The sequence below is a fragment of the Dendronephthya gigantea genome, unplaced genomic scaffold (genome assembly GCF_004324835.1).
Source record: "Dendronephthya gigantea isolate DGI-Jeju-01 unplaced genomic scaffold, DenGig_1.0 000149F, whole genome shotgun sequence".
NCBI classification, from domain to species: domain Eukaryota; kingdom Metazoa; phylum Cnidaria; class Anthozoa; order Malacalcyonacea; family Nephtheidae; genus Dendronephthya; species Dendronephthya gigantea.
In genome coordinates, this window is record NW_021163159.1 from 379,176 (window position 1) to 395,864 (window position 16,689).

General features: G+C 38.5%; 4 protein-coding genes and 1 pseudogene across 4 annotated transcripts; 2 read left to right on the plus strand and 3 right to left on the minus strand.

The window, feature by feature from the left end:
• Positions 1-20: 20 nt before the first annotated feature.
• Positions 21-1,763, minus strand: LOC114536846. The gene has a single exon (XM_028558186.1). It carries the CDS (start codon positions 1,553-1,555, stop codon positions 551-553), a length of 1,005 nt encoding a protein of 334 aa, XP_028413987.1. The 5' UTR covers positions 1,556-1,763; the 3' UTR covers positions 21-550.
• A 1,403-nt stretch (positions 1,764-3,166) lies between these two features.
• LOC114536848 lies at positions 3,167-6,071 on the minus strand (annotated as a pseudogene).
• A 270-nt stretch (positions 6,072-6,341) lies between these two features.
• On the plus strand, positions 6,342-8,194 carry LOC114536844 (coiled-coil domain-containing protein 160 homolog). Its single transcript, XM_028558183.1, has 2 exons — positions 6,342-6,554; positions 7,237-8,194. The coding sequence occupies exons 1-2, from the start codon at positions 6,342-6,344 to the stop codon at positions 7,885-7,887; spliced, it is 864 nt and encodes a 287-aa protein (XP_028413984.1). The 3' UTR covers positions 7,888-8,194.
• Positions 8,195-11,143: 2,949 nt separating this feature from the next.
• Positions 11,144-13,446, minus strand: LOC114536861. Its single transcript, XM_028558198.1, has 2 exons — positions 12,903-13,446; positions 11,144-12,008 (listed from the first exon to the last, which is right to left on the minus strand). Exons 1-2 carry the CDS (start codon positions 13,444-13,446, stop codon positions 11,251-11,253), a joined length of 1,302 nt encoding a protein of 433 aa, XP_028413999.1. The 3' UTR covers positions 11,144-11,250.
• A 1,492-nt stretch (positions 13,447-14,938) lies between these two features.
• LOC114536851 lies at positions 14,939-16,539 on the plus strand. The gene is made up of 3 exons (XM_028558188.1): positions 14,939-15,098; positions 15,881-15,955; positions 16,122-16,539. The coding sequence occupies exons 1-3, from the start codon at positions 14,948-14,950 to the stop codon at positions 16,220-16,222; spliced, it is 327 nt and encodes a 108-aa protein (XP_028413989.1). The 5' UTR covers positions 14,939-14,947; the 3' UTR covers positions 16,223-16,539.
• Positions 16,540-16,689: the final 150 nt, after the last annotated feature.

Genomic DNA, 16,689 nt, shown 5'->3' on the forward strand with positions numbered 1-16,689 from the left:
GACAAGTGCCAATTTGTGATCCGGCGGTGTCAAACTTTTTAATTATTATTTTCGTATTGTCAACATTAACATGGCATTTCCACAGATGTTAATGGTCCGAGTGTTGTGGTCGATTTTGTATCATACAAAGCGTTGAAATGGATATAGTGGAAAGCTACCCGCCGTATATAGGAAAATTGACGTTAGTTTTTATATTATTTGACAAACTCATGAGTTTTCATCCAATTTTATGCTGGCCTCTTTGACTAATGGATAAGGACAAAACATATGCATGAGCGATACTGGCTTTATTTTAATAGAATTTGAAAGTATGTTTTTTAGCATCGTAAAAAAGGCAAATGAAATTCATTTCGAATTGGGTTAATAACATTTCAGTCCTCGGGTATACGTGTCAATATTGTCTGTTTTTGCCTATAAAACCGGGCATTTTCCATTCCCTTAAAAATTTATATATACTTTCGTATTATACACGATTGACATGCAATGTTCTCCCAATTTCCACATGGACAAAAATTAGGACAAAAAAGTTGTATCATGCCGACATGCGTCATTACTGTGCGACGCCCTCGACAAGCGGTGATAACTTCATTCCAGGAGGGGTGAAACCTTTCATTTTTCGCATCGACATTGTTCGTCCTGAACTCATCGTAAATCGTCCGAGTTCATCCTCCTCTTTTTGCCTTAAATCCTTCAATACCTCCGTTCTAGGAGTAACGATATTCTTGTCCCTCGCTTCCGTCATATCAATCTTGTTCTCGTAGAAGTCTTTGGCGTAAGCCCTGCGTACGTGCGCCACCTTGCCACGTTTTCGCCTGTACGGTGGATTGATTCTCCAGTAGGAATTCTTATTCGATCTCGAGATCATCTGACCAAGCGTCAGGTTTCTCATTTCGCGAGTCGCGTCGTACTTGTTCTGCAAACCGTCGGCTTTCTGGAGTTGATCTCGCGTGCTGTGCAATCCCAACGTGGACAAGGACTCTCGAACGTGCTCCAAGTGTTCCCTCCTATCCAGAGCCTTGTAATCGAGATCCTCCGTAGAGTGCCTCATACTTGAAGCGGATATTCTGCTCGTAGCCGATGATATCTCACGTCTGTCGAGGACGTACCTCTCAACGGGCGACGTTACCTTGCGTTTTCGAGTTTCCAATCCGGCATCGGCACCTGCGATTGCCCGAATCGCATTCTCGTCCTCTTTCATACGCTCCAAGTTGATTGTTGTCCATAGCAACTTGCTGTGTTTCCTTGCGGCCGTCGAATAGCTTTCTTGAATTCTCGTCCTTACATCCTTGGTGATTTTGTCCTGCTTGATCACCTCGCGCGTACCGATTTCGTCTTGTAATCGGAGAAGTTTTGAGCGAATATCCACGGAGCGGTTGGCAAGTTTTTGGCGTTCCACTCCATCTAGGTGTCCTTCCTCACCACCCTTCTTTGACTTCGTGTCCTTGCTTATGTCCTTGAGCGTGCCTTTCAGTTCGCGTCTTAGCTTTGCCTCTTGAATTTCCAGTCTTCTTATTCTTGACACTCGCCTTTTCTTCGTCATTTTCGATTCATTCATTTTCGATTCTATTTGCCCAGCTATCAGTTTGCTTCCGCCACGCTTCTTCAGACCTGTATTTTTATTACTTCTTATCTAGACCTACTTTCCATCAACACTTTTTGGTAAAGACAACGTTAGGACAGCACGATGTATATATATACGGTCTAATATTTATTACAAACAGAGCGACCTGTTTTGTTTTCACTCAAAGCCCGTCGTCGAAACTTTATTATACCTGTGTTTGGCTGAACTTGCTATTTAATAACTAAACCTGAAATGTTTATTTTTCGAATTATGTCAACAGTAAAGTGCCATGGCAATACTTCGTTGCCCCAACCGATGTCAGCATGCGGGCTATAGCAAGCCAATCAGAAAGTCCATTTACGACAGGTGGAATACGCGGGGAACAGGTGAACAACATAATTAAAGATATTTAAAGAAATAAACGCACGTACTTATAAGTAAAACAAAATACAGGTCATTTTAAAAATTGACGGGTACATGAAAGAAATCGCTTAATGTCGGATTGTTTCCTCTTTATTTTAGTATAATATGACGATGTTAATTGGTATTTAGAACCAAGCTAAGCGTTTTAACATGGTAAAACGAAAGTGAAAATGCAGATGAAAGAATACCCGTTGTCGTTGAACAGTGGCAATATGTGAGAAAGCTTTGTTTTTAGTGTAAGGGTAGGGGGGAGGTGGTTTTTTGTGAAGAATGGCGACTGGATTATGCTTTTCAGAATTCCTTATTTTTCCGACAAATCTATTATATCCTTCCTAGTTGGGGGCTAGAGTCACCCGATATGATAGTTGCACGCTCCCAGTTCCCCCTCAAGCGCCACCTCTTGTACATTTAAAAGCCGTGTTACACGATGCAATTTTTTTGCAGCTTGCAATGCAATTCTGTTTAAGATGTAAATAAGTGAAGAGTTTTCGAAATGTATGCACACGAAAATTTCCGTGGATTGCCAGGAAGAGAATAAACACAAGTTTGATATTTGCTACTTAATGCTACATTTACATCGAAAATCCATCAGTGAGGGATCGTAAGAATCTAGAATTGGGATTCCCTTTGTCAGAGCCAGAGGTCACCGGTCGGTGATTTATATCATTTATGAGAACCAGGCTTGAAAGCTAGTCACGATAAACTGCCAAAGCCATCATGGTTTCCTGAACCTATATATAGAAACTGGCAGTGTTTGAAATAAAATAGTGATTTCCAAAGTTAATAGAAATAGTCTAGTTTACGTAATGAACTACTGAAAAATAAAATGATGACTTGATGTCTTCTATCTTACACGAATGATGTGACCGTATGGCGCGCGAATTTTTTATAGCCTGGTTCCCATTTTGTCTTTATTGGCTCGTCATGCAACAAGGCATTGCCACCGATCAAAAATAGTGCAGTTGTAAATTTAGTGCAGTTGTCTATAGTTTTCTATATTCAAATCAGTCATTGTAAGTTTACTGATCATTGTTGACGAAACATGCTCAGAAACATGAAATATTCTATTACGTCAGCCACATTGACATGTTCCAATCGGAAAGCCGGCTTATACTTTCACGAAACTCGAACGAAGATCTATTGTTAAATATACGAGCACGTCGAGTAATCTCAAATTTGAAACAGGTTTTGAAAAGATTATAATTTTTTAACATTTTTATAGACTTATTCATTTCATAAAAATTACAAATCTTCGTTTTTGAAGGCATTATAGCGACAAATTTTAATTCCTACCTAAACTGGACTATATGTGTACGAAATGGGATCCTAATAGTAAAAGTGAGCAACATCACTTCTGTTTTCTTTTCTTGGCAAAAAATCGTTTTCTCGCAAAACGTAAAATCAACACCATCCACACGAGACTAAGCGAATACAGGGCGACACCTCCAAGTTTCATAAGTCCAGATGTCTTCGAAGAGGCCATCGTTTCCATAAATAACCAGGCCCCAAGTCCGATGCGAATGCACAGGAAAAGCAGAATAAAAATAACGTCGTTAAGTTTAGCAAGCGGTGTGTCGTATTTGCCCGTTTCCCGGAGGAACCACCTGACCTGCAGGCAGGGATTTGAGATCTCCGAGCCAAATATGGTTGCGATGAGCTCGGCACCAGACTCCTCGAGATAGAGAGAGAGGGCCAGGCCACATATCGACGTCACGTGATGTAGCAACATGTCAATCCCTTCGCTTCCCATCAAAACGCACCAGATAAAATCGAATAAAAAGTACCCGAGGGTTATGGTAATGCAAAGGGTCTGCAAGGGGGTGCTCGGCTCCCCCAGGGCGTCGAACGGCCACGGTCCGGTGTAGAACGCACAGCACAGCGAAATGACGCAGCTAAGCAGACCGTGGAAAACAGTTACCAAGCGACAGTTCCATTCTCGACTGCGTCTGTTATTATAGACGCAGAGAAAATTATAGGAAATTGTCCATGTGCAGAAGCAAGACAACACGGCTAAAAACGACGATGGCATTTGCTCGGACAATCTAAATTCTCCAAATGTATTGCAAACGCGATAATGGGTAGCACACTAAAAATCTAAAAGGAATTAAAAAAGTAAGGCACGTTTCGTTGATTTCCGATACGGAATCGAGCATCATCCCTGGTAGATAGGCAAAAGAAAGACGTACGTGTTCAATCATTTGAGGGGGGAACAAATCACAAATGATATCAGATACAATTTCTCTACTCTCGAGTACAAATTAACTGTTTGATCATTCGAGGATTTTGGTAAAAATTGCCCGACCTGCAGGTATAAATCGCCCATTAGAGCGAGTTGAAAATAGTGCCCGGTTTTTCCTTTTGCGTCGCGAGTTTACGAAAATTTCGCGTGGGCGGCACGAAGTCTTCGAAGGAATCGAAATCGTCCTAGGATCGTTTCTCGCGCAGGTGTCAAAAATTAGGTGTTACAAGCTCAAGCGAGGTAACGGTAGCCCGAGTGCATGCCTGAGCAGGCCTCTTGTTTATTAACAAATGTGCACAATCTGGGGGGTGCCCCGCCCCGTCTGTTTATAGAGGGAAGAGGATGTAAGAAAATAAATGCCAGCGGCTCAATCGACCGAAAACGAACATGTGCTAAAGAAGGCGTGCAGCAGATATGTATCTAGAACGGAGAAGTTGGCAGAAACCTGCCTTTTGTATTTTGCAAAATTTGGTATGTCTCTGAGTAATAGGTTATAGGTGCAGTACAGTTTTGCACAATTTTAAAGCCCTGCTTGGTGAGCCAAGTATTGAAATTTTGTCAATCAGGCCTTATAAACATTGGTTTTATCCAGTCTATCAGGTATTCTCAAGCACTGGCTGTCTATATAATTATATAATATCCATAATTGTCATGCCTTCTTTTTCCACCTCAGAGACATGACACTATTAATTGGATGCATTGTTTGTATATGGTTTGTCGAGATAACAAAACAAGTATATAATATTTCCATCACCCATCGCAATGTGAAATGGAATTATAGCCAGAAAACAGTAACATTTCAACTTAGAGCCAGGTATATCCTTGGAACATTTGGCTGCTGCCAGCAAAACTGGCCTATATATAGTCACTATTAGAGATTAATGATGTGGTTATTCAGAAAACATGCGAAACATCTACCATGAACTATATTAGCTAACTGTAATGCTGAGACTGCATGCTTCAACATAAAACAATTCAAGGTACATTTTTAACAGTGCCATGCCATTAGATAATAAAATAAAAATTTTTAGGCCATGCAGGATCAAATATGCATACTGATAAATTGAATGAACAGAGCAATTACTGCAAACTTGTACATTGCTTTCCATCATCCCATGTGCCCTCCTTACCAATTTGGTTGGTCGAAATATTTATATCAGCCAAGCATTAAATTCAGTTGATAAATTTACTTTCATTAGCACCTACATTGCTGGGACCAATGCACATTTACACCAAGGATATCTTAGCCAGAGGGGTTGCAGTCACAGTCAGGCTTGTAATTGTAACTTAGAAATGCCTAATGTTAAATTAGAATACGATTATCTAACATTTAGTTTCATTGCTCATAGCTCGAAAGTGTAGACTAAATCAATTGCATTTATTGTGGCTCAGTGGCTGGAATCATTCCTGATTTCCTGCACTCAAAGGCTTTTCCTTTTCCCATTTGTTTCGACGAAGGCTTTTATAATATAAACAAAATATATACCCAATGTACCAGATGTAATTAAGGCAGATGTCGTAAAGCAAATAAGGCAAATATACAATACAAATTAGAAAGAGCTGTGCGATATATACGATACAAAGAACTAAGTTGACTAGACGGACACATGAATAATTCCATAAACTGCAGCTGTCATATTCTTCCTGATCGCCTTCAAAAGCTTTTTTTCTCTGCCCCAACCGATTTACCGGTGTAAATGTCAACATGGGAAACACGGTGATCCTATTAAATTAGGTAGGAATATATTCGATATCGACCAACCTGAAATTTCGAGAACTTTTCATGAAACTTTTCATGTCTTGTTTGCTGTGTCTCTAACTAGCGTTCTTAGGTACATGTGCTTTGAGTGACATGTGAATATTAAATTTTTAAAATTAAAATACTACCAGAATTATTCGAGTGGGCAGTTGGGCGGGGCTTAATACACTACCTCAAAAATAATCTAACCCTTGAACATCTTTTAAATCACACATTTTTTATGGAGTAGAACTTCGAAAAGAAATCAAAAGCGTATTTTTAACACCAATTTTATGGCATCAAATCTAAAAATAATTCGGTAGTAGGCTGTAGACAATACTTCATGTAACACTGAGTGTTGCTGTTTCGCCGTTGTAAATATGGCGGCTTGGATTGAAGAGTTATTTCCTCCGAAATTTAAAGTAAACGACTTCTTTCGCGATGATGGAACAAGGCCAACCCGTGCTCGGTTAAACGAGAGTTTTCAGGAGGTATACGAAAAGGTTTTTGAAGAAATACTCTCGACTAGTAAGGAGAAGGACAAATCAGAACACAGACACGATTCACAAGAAGATGCTTCTGGAGGACAGGAGGTTGTATAAAAACGCCAATTGGTTGTTTTCACCAATTATAGTCTCTCAATGAATGTATATTTATGTTTTATGTACCGGCTCAGACACAAAGTTAACATACATGGTAATTTGTGTAATAGATGGTGATTTCAACAGCGCTGAAATAAAAGCATATTTGCTCTAGTGTATACATACCAATTGTTTGCTCTAGAGTCTATACATATGAAGCTACTGCCTACTGGACTTGCCATACCATATACCATGCTTTTAAGTACAGTAAATGTACAAATGTTGTGGAAAACAGAGCACAAGAAAAGGTGACTTACTTTGAAAGTTCACCACAAGACATTTTTGTGCCCCTTGGCTTAACGATAGACCCTTCAGAGAGCATAGGGTGTTCCACACTTGCTCTGGAATTGTTTTGCATTCATCTTGGAAATATTCACATCTCCCCAAGAATCTCTCTCCTCCCCCAGAGTTGCTAAAGTTCTTGCAATCGAGTTGCACAGATGCTGATCAATAATGCTCTTTTGATATTGAAAATATAGTATATTGACAGCCTATATATAACAACTGCACCTTTTTTCACCTCTCCCAATTTGGTTTATCTAATCTTGCCTCGTCCCTAGTAGCCATATATACCAATTTAGTTTAACACGACCAGGGGGAAACACGCTGACAAAGCAAATTTTGGATTTTTTAGGGTAATTTTACAGAAGCAAATCGAGATCATAACGAAGAAGAAAACGGTTCTGAGGACATCCAGGATAAGTGCATATGGAACGCCGACGAACTAAAGATTCTTCGTAAGTTTTTAAAACGTTCGAAATTGCACAATATTCGCTTGAGCGTCCTCGCACAAGCGTTGCAAAAAGACTGCGAGCGCTTGAGAAAAACATGCGAAGAACAAGCAAGCGAAATTATGAAATTGAACAGGAAGTATAGCGATGTTAGAAAGCAGAACAAAGCGATGAAAATAGCTTGCAAGGCTTTCAAAGAAGATGCGAAGAGCTCGCAAGAAAACTTTGAGATTTGTCAGGATCGAATGGAGAAGGCCATCGAGGACAGAAAGTCAGCAGAACTTGAACTGGCGAGAATCAAACACGAATTGGAGAAAGTTGGGAAACAAAACAAGGTTTTGCAGTTGGAATTAGAAAAGCAAAAAGCCTTGGAGAGGAGACTTTTAGAGAATCAAAATGTTGCTCTACGATCACTCCATGAAAAGGAAATCACCGATCTTCTTGAAAGGTTGGAAACAAGCGAGGCTTGCCTTGAGAAGGAAAGGAACGAGCATGCAATAACTAAAAAGGCTTTAGTACATTTGAGGTTGCACTTCGCAGCCGAAGAGACCTAGTGGTAGTAAATTTGAATTTCTAATGAGAAAATATACTTTTCTTAAATGTAGTTTAATGGCTTCTCACTGGCCCGGAGCTTTCGCGGGGACTGTTTACTCGCGAAAAATTTACACGACTTCAAAATCGTTTAGCATAACCACCAGCAGCCCAACAGCAAATGGTTTATTTGAACAAAGCGACCGCTAATTGATGAAATTACATTGACACATATGTGATTTATTTACTTTTCAATATACTCAAATTAATCCGATGGCACAAAACGGGCGAGCTGCGTCCTCTGACAATGTTCAGCCAATCCAGGTGATCTAAAATGGTGAGAAGAAAAGCCATTTTACGTTTGAGGCAACGTAATATTTTTAAAATGTGTTGTATTTCGGTTTTAAAGTGCATTAGAACTACAGTTCTTATACTGAATATAGATTTGGATTTCTATTTCGACAATCTTTTTGAGTGCTGATTAACTAAAATATGAGCCCAAAATCACCTAGAGGCTAGATATTGTTGTCGATTTTTCTTTGATTATAACACCTCAGTTACTCCATCTTCCTATAACCTTTCATACATCACGATATTATCAAACATGGCAAGTATGAATGCAACTACGTGGAGTGCTATATTTGAAATTATCCGAAATCGAAAGTCTCGCGTAAGCAATCCTCACGAATCCGAAATTCAGTTTCGCAATCACTAAAATTTTGCTCATTTCTGATACTGTATGCTGTCATATATGTCTGCAAAACATACAAACACGCTAAGTTATATGCTCATGTATCCTAATTAATTGCAATTGCAATCTGCCATTGAACGCTATAGCCGGTACTATGGCTTCCAGTGGGAGCACAAGACGGAGTACAAGTGGCGATACTACGGCCGATATGGGTTTCGCAAAGACAGATGTGGCAAAGATGATTTGTGAATTCATCAGAGGAATAATGAAAATTGGCAAACTGAAAGCAAATGAAAATGTACTTCGTGTCGTCGAAGGGCTCGGCCGATACGTGGAAGAGCTTGTCGGAACTGAGGAGGGAAGAAAACTTCTTTGCAACATGAAACAGCTGGCGTCGAGGATAACGAATAAAGAAACTTTTCTGGCCATGTTATGGCGCATATTCCATGTGGCAGGACGGATTTGTAGCACAGGTGCTGGGCGCATCGGTTTGTTTGTCATGGGCGCAGCACTCCTGGTGTTCCTGCTGTCGACGGTTACGGGACTCGCCGAGGGCGTGCTGGCTGTTTGGTTCTCGCTGGCCGCAAAGACGTTCGCTCTTACGCTGTTTACAAGCGGCTCCAATCTAATGTGTAAGGGTGTTAAGGAGATAGTCCCGAATAAAAAGGCATTCGTGAACTTGCTGAGCACTATCGCTTGCGGAAGCGGACAGGAACAAGCCCAAGTTTCAAGAGAGGAGATTCGTCAGTTGGAGGGCAGGGTCGCCCGAATGTGTTCGGATCATGATTGGGTGCTGCTCTGAGTGAAGGCCGTGTTACACGAGCAATTTTTCTTGCAACTTGCATTCTACTTTAGAGAGATGTAAATTAGTGGAGAGTTTTCGAAATGTATATGTATGAGAAAACATCCCGGGAGTGTAGCACAAAAGTTTTGTAGCTGTCAGATTTTCATCTCTGAAAAGTTGAATTGGATTGCAAGTTGCAGGAGAAATTGCATCGTATAATGCGGCCTTCAGAGGCTGTTTATAAGGATTTGCTTCGTTGAACCCCCCGTAACTGGGCTCGTGAAAAAGCCCCGGACACAATGTTTTTTTTTATAAGCCTTCTGTTAATTGGAATCTGATCTGGCATTGCAAATATGCATGTGCATAACTTTCGGTTTATATATAAATATATAGTCTACAAATATTAAACTGCAAATCCACTCACAAATGATTGCATAATGAATTATATAAAATTTAAATCAATAGACCTTATTAATTTTATCATACCGTTCCATAACATTACTAGAAGACCATGGGCGATAATTATTGTTAACCGTGGTGGCATAGGCACGAAAACCATAGCAAAATGTCAGCGTGGCCATTCACGCCTCCGGCAGTGATTGCAAAATGATATTTGCTAGCATATGCTACTCTTGGTTTAGTTATTAAATGTTGCAAAACGTCATGGTAAGATGTCTATTAAAGCATGAATAGAGTGTTTGGTTGTGCCCTTAATTTATTTTTTAATGTAGTTTTTGTAGTATTTTTTAATGTTATTTAATGTTGTTACATTATTTTTAGACGGTTTGATGTAACCCATCCTTGAATAAATAGGTTTAATTAATTGTTGTAAAAAATACAACGAAAAGTTAGCCAGTAAATTTTTACATATTGTTATCTCGTGTTTGAAAGTCAGTTTCTGGCCTTTAATTTTCATTTTTTCACCCCTAGGCCTAGATCCGCCACTTGCGAATTTATTCGCGATTCTACTTTTTCGAAGGCCAATATCGCTCTGCGTCGCGCGAATAAATTCGCCTAATGGAAAACGGGCTTAAGCTGTAGGGTTTACCAACCTGTAGGGTTAACTTGCCGTTTCCGTTTTGTCGTTTACGTTAATCTTTTAAAAGGTCTCTATATTGTATTGTAGCATATATGTACGTCATGAAACATTAGCTAAAAGCTCCCACATTTCTTCAAATAACGTAATTAAGTGGTCCTAGTCCTAGATATTTAAGAATTTCTTTCATAACTCTTTGATGGATCACTTGTGAAAAAGTATGAACACCAGTGAACTCTAAGGCAAATATGGAACGAAATGAACAAAATAAAAAAATACATGAAATGAAATGAAATGAAATGAAAAACACAGCTATATCTTCATGGAGCTAACATTATTATTTTTAATTAAGACGTCGCAAAATAAAATAATGAACAATTGCGATTCAAAGGGAAGATTACACTGTAACTGTATATACGGACCAATATAGGCAATTGCTTTCGTTTTGTTTAAAACAAATTTCCCGATCACCCCATGCCAGCTAAACTAAAGCGTTGAAATCTTTATTTGGTATAATGAGGTTTCCCTAATAGTTTCAGTTTCATCTAAAGCAAACCGTTCAGCTTTCAGCGTAAAACTAAAACGTACTGGCTTCAATATCACTATATACCTCAGGATGAGTTTATCCTTTCAGTTGTAGAGTTCACTGGAACGGTCCGGCACAAAAGTACATAATTCGGTATCCGCGGTAACTGTGGCCTTGGGGCTAATCTCGGCTAAGCGGGATCATATAAACAGACAACGAGAAATCGTGTTTGTAGCGCCTGACTGCAGTTATTGAAAAATTATTACTGAAAAATTATGAATCTACAGTTCAGATCCTATCGTTTACAAAGTCGCTATTGATAAGGCAATAGGGAATGTTAAAAAAAAAACTAAAAGACAGTTCCAAGAGCATCGAACCAAGCCAACACGGTATTATCTAAAACGGCCCACGTTTTGAACTCGTCAAATGTGATCTTTCCATCACGGTCCAAGTCGGCACATTTGAAAACATTCGCGACCATCTCGTCAATGGCGTCCTGTGACATGGCCTCCATCAAGGGTCTGGCACCGCCGCTCCCGCCCGCTCCGGAGCGTGGCTGCTGCACGGATTTGATATCCCCACCAGATGCGCCGCCAACGTCGTTGGGAATTGGAGCATGAAATACAGATGAGACTGGCTTATCTGCGGTCTCATCGAACGCGGCCTTCATCTCTTCTTCCCGCGTCTTTATGTAATCCCTGACCAGTTCTATGCTCACGTTGAAATACGCTTTGAACATGTCGTGAAAGTCTTTGTACACAAGGTAACCCTTCTTCTCCAGGTCGTAACCTTCGAAAACAAACCGTAGTTTTTCATCTTTGCTGCCCTTCACCAAAACTGAAAGAGCTGAGATGAACTCTTCGAACGAAATGACACCGTCTCCGTTTTGATCGTAGAAAGAAAACATTCTGTCCATAACCAGGTTGCTTTGCCGGCCAAGAGGTCCCAAACTGAGGTTGAACGCCTCTCTTGAGATTCCTTGCTCCTGAGGTGCCAAAGTCTTAAATTGTTCGTGTAGGGTCTGAATTTCAGTTTCATCAAAATGAGTCTTGTCTTTAAGACAATTTATATCATCCCAACACAGTGCCACGTGGTCCAAATTTGTGCCTGAAAGTTAAGTTTCACTTGTTTCAAAGCTGATGCTTTTCGTGTGCTGAACGCATTTGTCAAAACAATATATAACAAATTATAGATGATGTAAACTCTATTCTGCACTTTTTCTCTGCTCATTAGCAACATTCCAAACTGGCACTTGAAATATATAATCGCAAAAACAAAACACCTGGAATGTTGCTCATTTGCTGTGAGCAGAGAATATGCACAGAACAGACCTCAGATAATCTATAATGCATCCAACATACAAGAAAAAGGTATTTGAGACAGGGTTATGTGATGCTTTGAGTGGTGCAGTGTTAAGTGTAGTTAATGCTAATTGGTGATTTTGAGTATATATACAGTGGCATAGCCAGTCCGACAATTTATTTATGCTATGTTAATATTTTGGTGTTCATTGACTGTGAAAACAATGAATTTCTAAAGAAATGAAGAATTATAACATAAAATTTGCATAGCATGACTAAATTGTCAGGCTGGCTACGCCACTGTATATATGTCATGTTTAAATAAACATCCAAAAAATTCCAAATTAAGTGTCAAAAAGCTCACTCTAACTAGACAGATTTGGTGATACAAAATAATATCAAAAATGAGACAATTTTTATATCAATCATGTTAGCTGAAATGCAATGCATCAACTACAAGTAGCTATAATTTTTAACTCTCAAGTAAATTAATTATCACCTAGGATGCAACTTCAACTGTTGAATTCCAGATGATAATTGGTTTACTTGTCAAGAGTGAAAATTATGTGTCGGTCAAGGGGCATCTGGAAGTTAATAATAAGTCTGTTTATACAATTATACACCAATTGTTATTTAATTACTATTGGATTAGTTAACACCCCACAAAACAAACACCTTTTTATGTGGCCCAAACACATACCAGTATAAAAGGGCTTCAGACATACTGCCTTTGGATTTGCCAGTGGTGGTATTGGGTATTTAATTTTTAAGAAAACGTGAGTTCTATTGTGATGATCATTCGTTTCACAGACCTCACAGACATCATAATCAAGGCAGTTAGCACATTTATAACGAGTTCCACAAACTGGACTTGCATTGCAAATGTTGCACGTAATACCACGGTGGATAAGGCAGTCCCTGTGTGCCTGGTCCTTTGCAATTTGAAATAGCATGTCTACAAGTCCATTATTCTCCTCGGTATCCGGGGGGGAAAACAACATTCCATCAGATAAGTTATATCCCGGGTCATCGTTAGGAATAGTTGGCGAAAGTCTGTCAAGAACACTATCACGGTTTTCTCTTTCGCTTTGAGAAAAACCAACCCTTTCATTTCCGATGCCGGCAGTTCGTTCAGGAAATGCGTGTAAAATTCCTAGCCCTCTCGAAGCCAAAACGATTGCCCCTGCGCCAGCCACAACACCAAAAGTGAACTGTACGAATGAATTTGAATACCAATGAGCCATTGTTTTCATTTAAACTCCATGTCAAATATGGATATATGAGTGAAGAGTTTAAAACGTTGAATATTATCGCTTCCTGACAACTGCTCAGCATTTTTCAAACATGGCGCCTTATTTACACCTAAATCTGAGAATGCCTCGCTTCATGCTCAAGAAACTCCTCAGTTCTCCTAGAATTCCTACAAAATTATCCCGTCACAACAACGTCAGAACCATCTTAATGAGATTGATTTCAAGTTTTGCTCTCACAAGCTATGTACAAAGATGCAAAACATCGTTCTTAATTAAACACATGCATGAGAAAGAATTTTGCATTTTCACCAATAAATGTGGGGATAAGCGGTAACACCAAGTCGAGGCTACTAGGCCATGACCGGGAGCCTGTTTCCAGAGTAATGACTTAATTCCACACTTATTTTTCAAAATAAAAAAATTTTTCATGTATGTGTTTGAGAACGATGTTTTGCATCTTTTCACATAGCTTGTGAGAGCAAAACTTGAAATCAATCTCATGTAAGGTGGTTTCAAATTTAAAACGATAATGTTGTGACGTAATTATCGAAAGGGTCTGTTTGGATATTCGTTCAGCGTTCATGCTAAATACGCAAAAGTCAGTATTTTTGAATATAATAGAACAAAATGCAAGAAATAACAAGATAAAAGATTTCATAACATATCATTTCTATTTATGTCGACAATAGACCGTTTGCATTATAGACTAGTTTTTTATCTAGTGGAAGGCAATGCAATCAAATTACCACAGCTGAAAAGAGCATACTGAAATTAGTAGAAATGTAAAGTTTGGTTGCGAAATATTGTAAACTGATACGAAAAAAATAGCCTTGCAAAGTTTGCAAATTTGTTACTTTTTACTACAAACGGAAATTGTTACCACATTCAGGCCAAAAATGGGAACCGATATACTAAAAGCTTACTCATGCGCACTTGCACTCGTTCATGCTGATCAATGAGAGAGATTATATTATTTTAACCAATAATAGCAAGATTTTGGGTAAAACATTGTTCAATGGTAAAACATTTAAAATCAAACCCTCAGGCCTCAGCTAAGGGAAAATACCCCCATCATGTAACAGTCTACTCAATGATTTTGAGGTGAATCTTTTTGAAGGCAGGCGTTGGTATTATTTTGTTAGTCTGTCTACTGTCTAGGAGTTTTAGACCCAATCAGTAATCGAGGTACGAATCGAATTTTATAATCGCTAACTTTTTGTTGCTCGAAACTCCTTTGAAATGTGAAATGTTGCTCAGATGCTGTCGAAATTGCTAAAAAGTGCTCAAAGTTGCTCAACGTGCAAAATAGTGCTCCAAAATGAAAAAAGTGATTAAAAAGTGCTCAGGGCAATCCGGTAAGTCCCAGATAAGTCCTAATTTATATTTCTGAATTCGATCAAGAAAACTTCCCTAAACGACATTCCTGTCTGTAAGGAAAAATTTATACCACTGATAGCAACTATTCAAATTTCAAAGTTCAAACCACATAAAAATGGCGTCCGAAGGGGAAAGCAGTCAGAGACCAGAAAACGACACAAGAAACGAGAGTAGAACGACGTTATTTAGATATGCGAGATTGTATAACTCTCGAAAGAGTCTTTTTAATTCGCCTTTCTCGAACACATCAAAGGATTCTGAATCAGGTAGCAATAAAACTGTATGATTTAATAAAGGGATTTCAACTAGTGTGGGTAGATTATAAACCTGATTATGAAGATGCGATGATTGAAAAGATAAGCCCTTATCAACGTAATAGATTATCTATTGTCGTGCCGCCATCTCTGTACAATATATCGTTTGTTTAATATCTCAAATATTTGGATATACAAGATAGTTGTTATTTTTTATACTTATTTATTTATATATTGCTGGTACCAATAATACTATAATAGACAATGTGGTATTCATGGTTAACTAACTTAACTTAACTCAGGGTTAACACAAATTTTTACATCAATTTTTTTCATCACTTGTAAAAGTTGAATATTTTTAGAGTATTTTCTGGTTCAATAGAAATCATATTTTGTAAAGTTTTGAAAAGTCAATGCGGGTATCCTAGGATAATTATATACATAAGATAGTATACTGTCCCAGAATTGACTGGGCTGCCTATGATGAAAATCTAACTCAGGGTTAGCGATAATCTAGCTTTGAACAACCGGCCCCTGGTTGCCAAGTTAGGACATGGAATTAGCACTTGTAAGTCTGTCACCAACTGTTAATTAGGCACATATTTCTGACATTTATAGATCAACAACATCAATTTTGTAAGAACTGTACATAAGAACTTATCCTCAGAAGGCAAAACATAACCACAGCCCTCTAAGACTGACCAGCAACAAATCAGACAAGCATCACTAATAAGCTGTCGAGACACTCCTACAGGTTTTTCTCAAGTTACTATATTGTTTTACTTTTTCACCAGACCAATGGGTTAAAAAATGTAACAGTTTCCAAGTTGACATGCAGGTGGACACAATACTCTCATCATCTCAACAAGGTATGTATCTCAAAACTATGTATACAACTTGGTTTTCGATTTGGTAAAAAAACATTACAATTTGTATATATACTAGAGAGTGGTCATAAAGCCGATTTAGACTGAGCTAAAATGAAGTTGACCATCTAACATTCTTACTGAACACTTTTTTCCTTTTAATCTGCAGAAGCTCATCAGCAAAGATTAGAAAAACTTCGGCAGGAACTTGATTACATTAAAACCGATGCCTGGAAGTACAAACCCATTGAGGACCTGATTGGATTCTAGCACAGTTGTGCATTTATATATATAATATGAATTTATGTAAATAGCAATATTTAATACTACAGAGCTATTAAAAAAAAGCTGATTCCTTTCAAATTCAAATTAGGCACATAATTAAGCAGAAGTTGCCTAAATAACCCATGGGTATACCGAGTATACGAAGCATGTCAAATAAGTGAACATTAATTAATCCAAAACGTAAATTGTGCTCTCTTTGGAAATTATTTTTAACAACTCTTTGTGCTGAAAGAAACGGTGGTCACGTTGAAGGACATGGGGTATAGCTTGTGAACATTTTTTATTATAATCTCTGTAAATAATAATAAACCATTTATCAAATTGTTTTTATAGCACACGTGTCATGTTGAAGGTTATCACTTGGAATTGTCACAATAGGCCTGTCATAAGTTCGCGGCTCATTTGAATATAAAAGGCATCACTTTTTTTACTCCCCTGAGGGTGCGCCATTT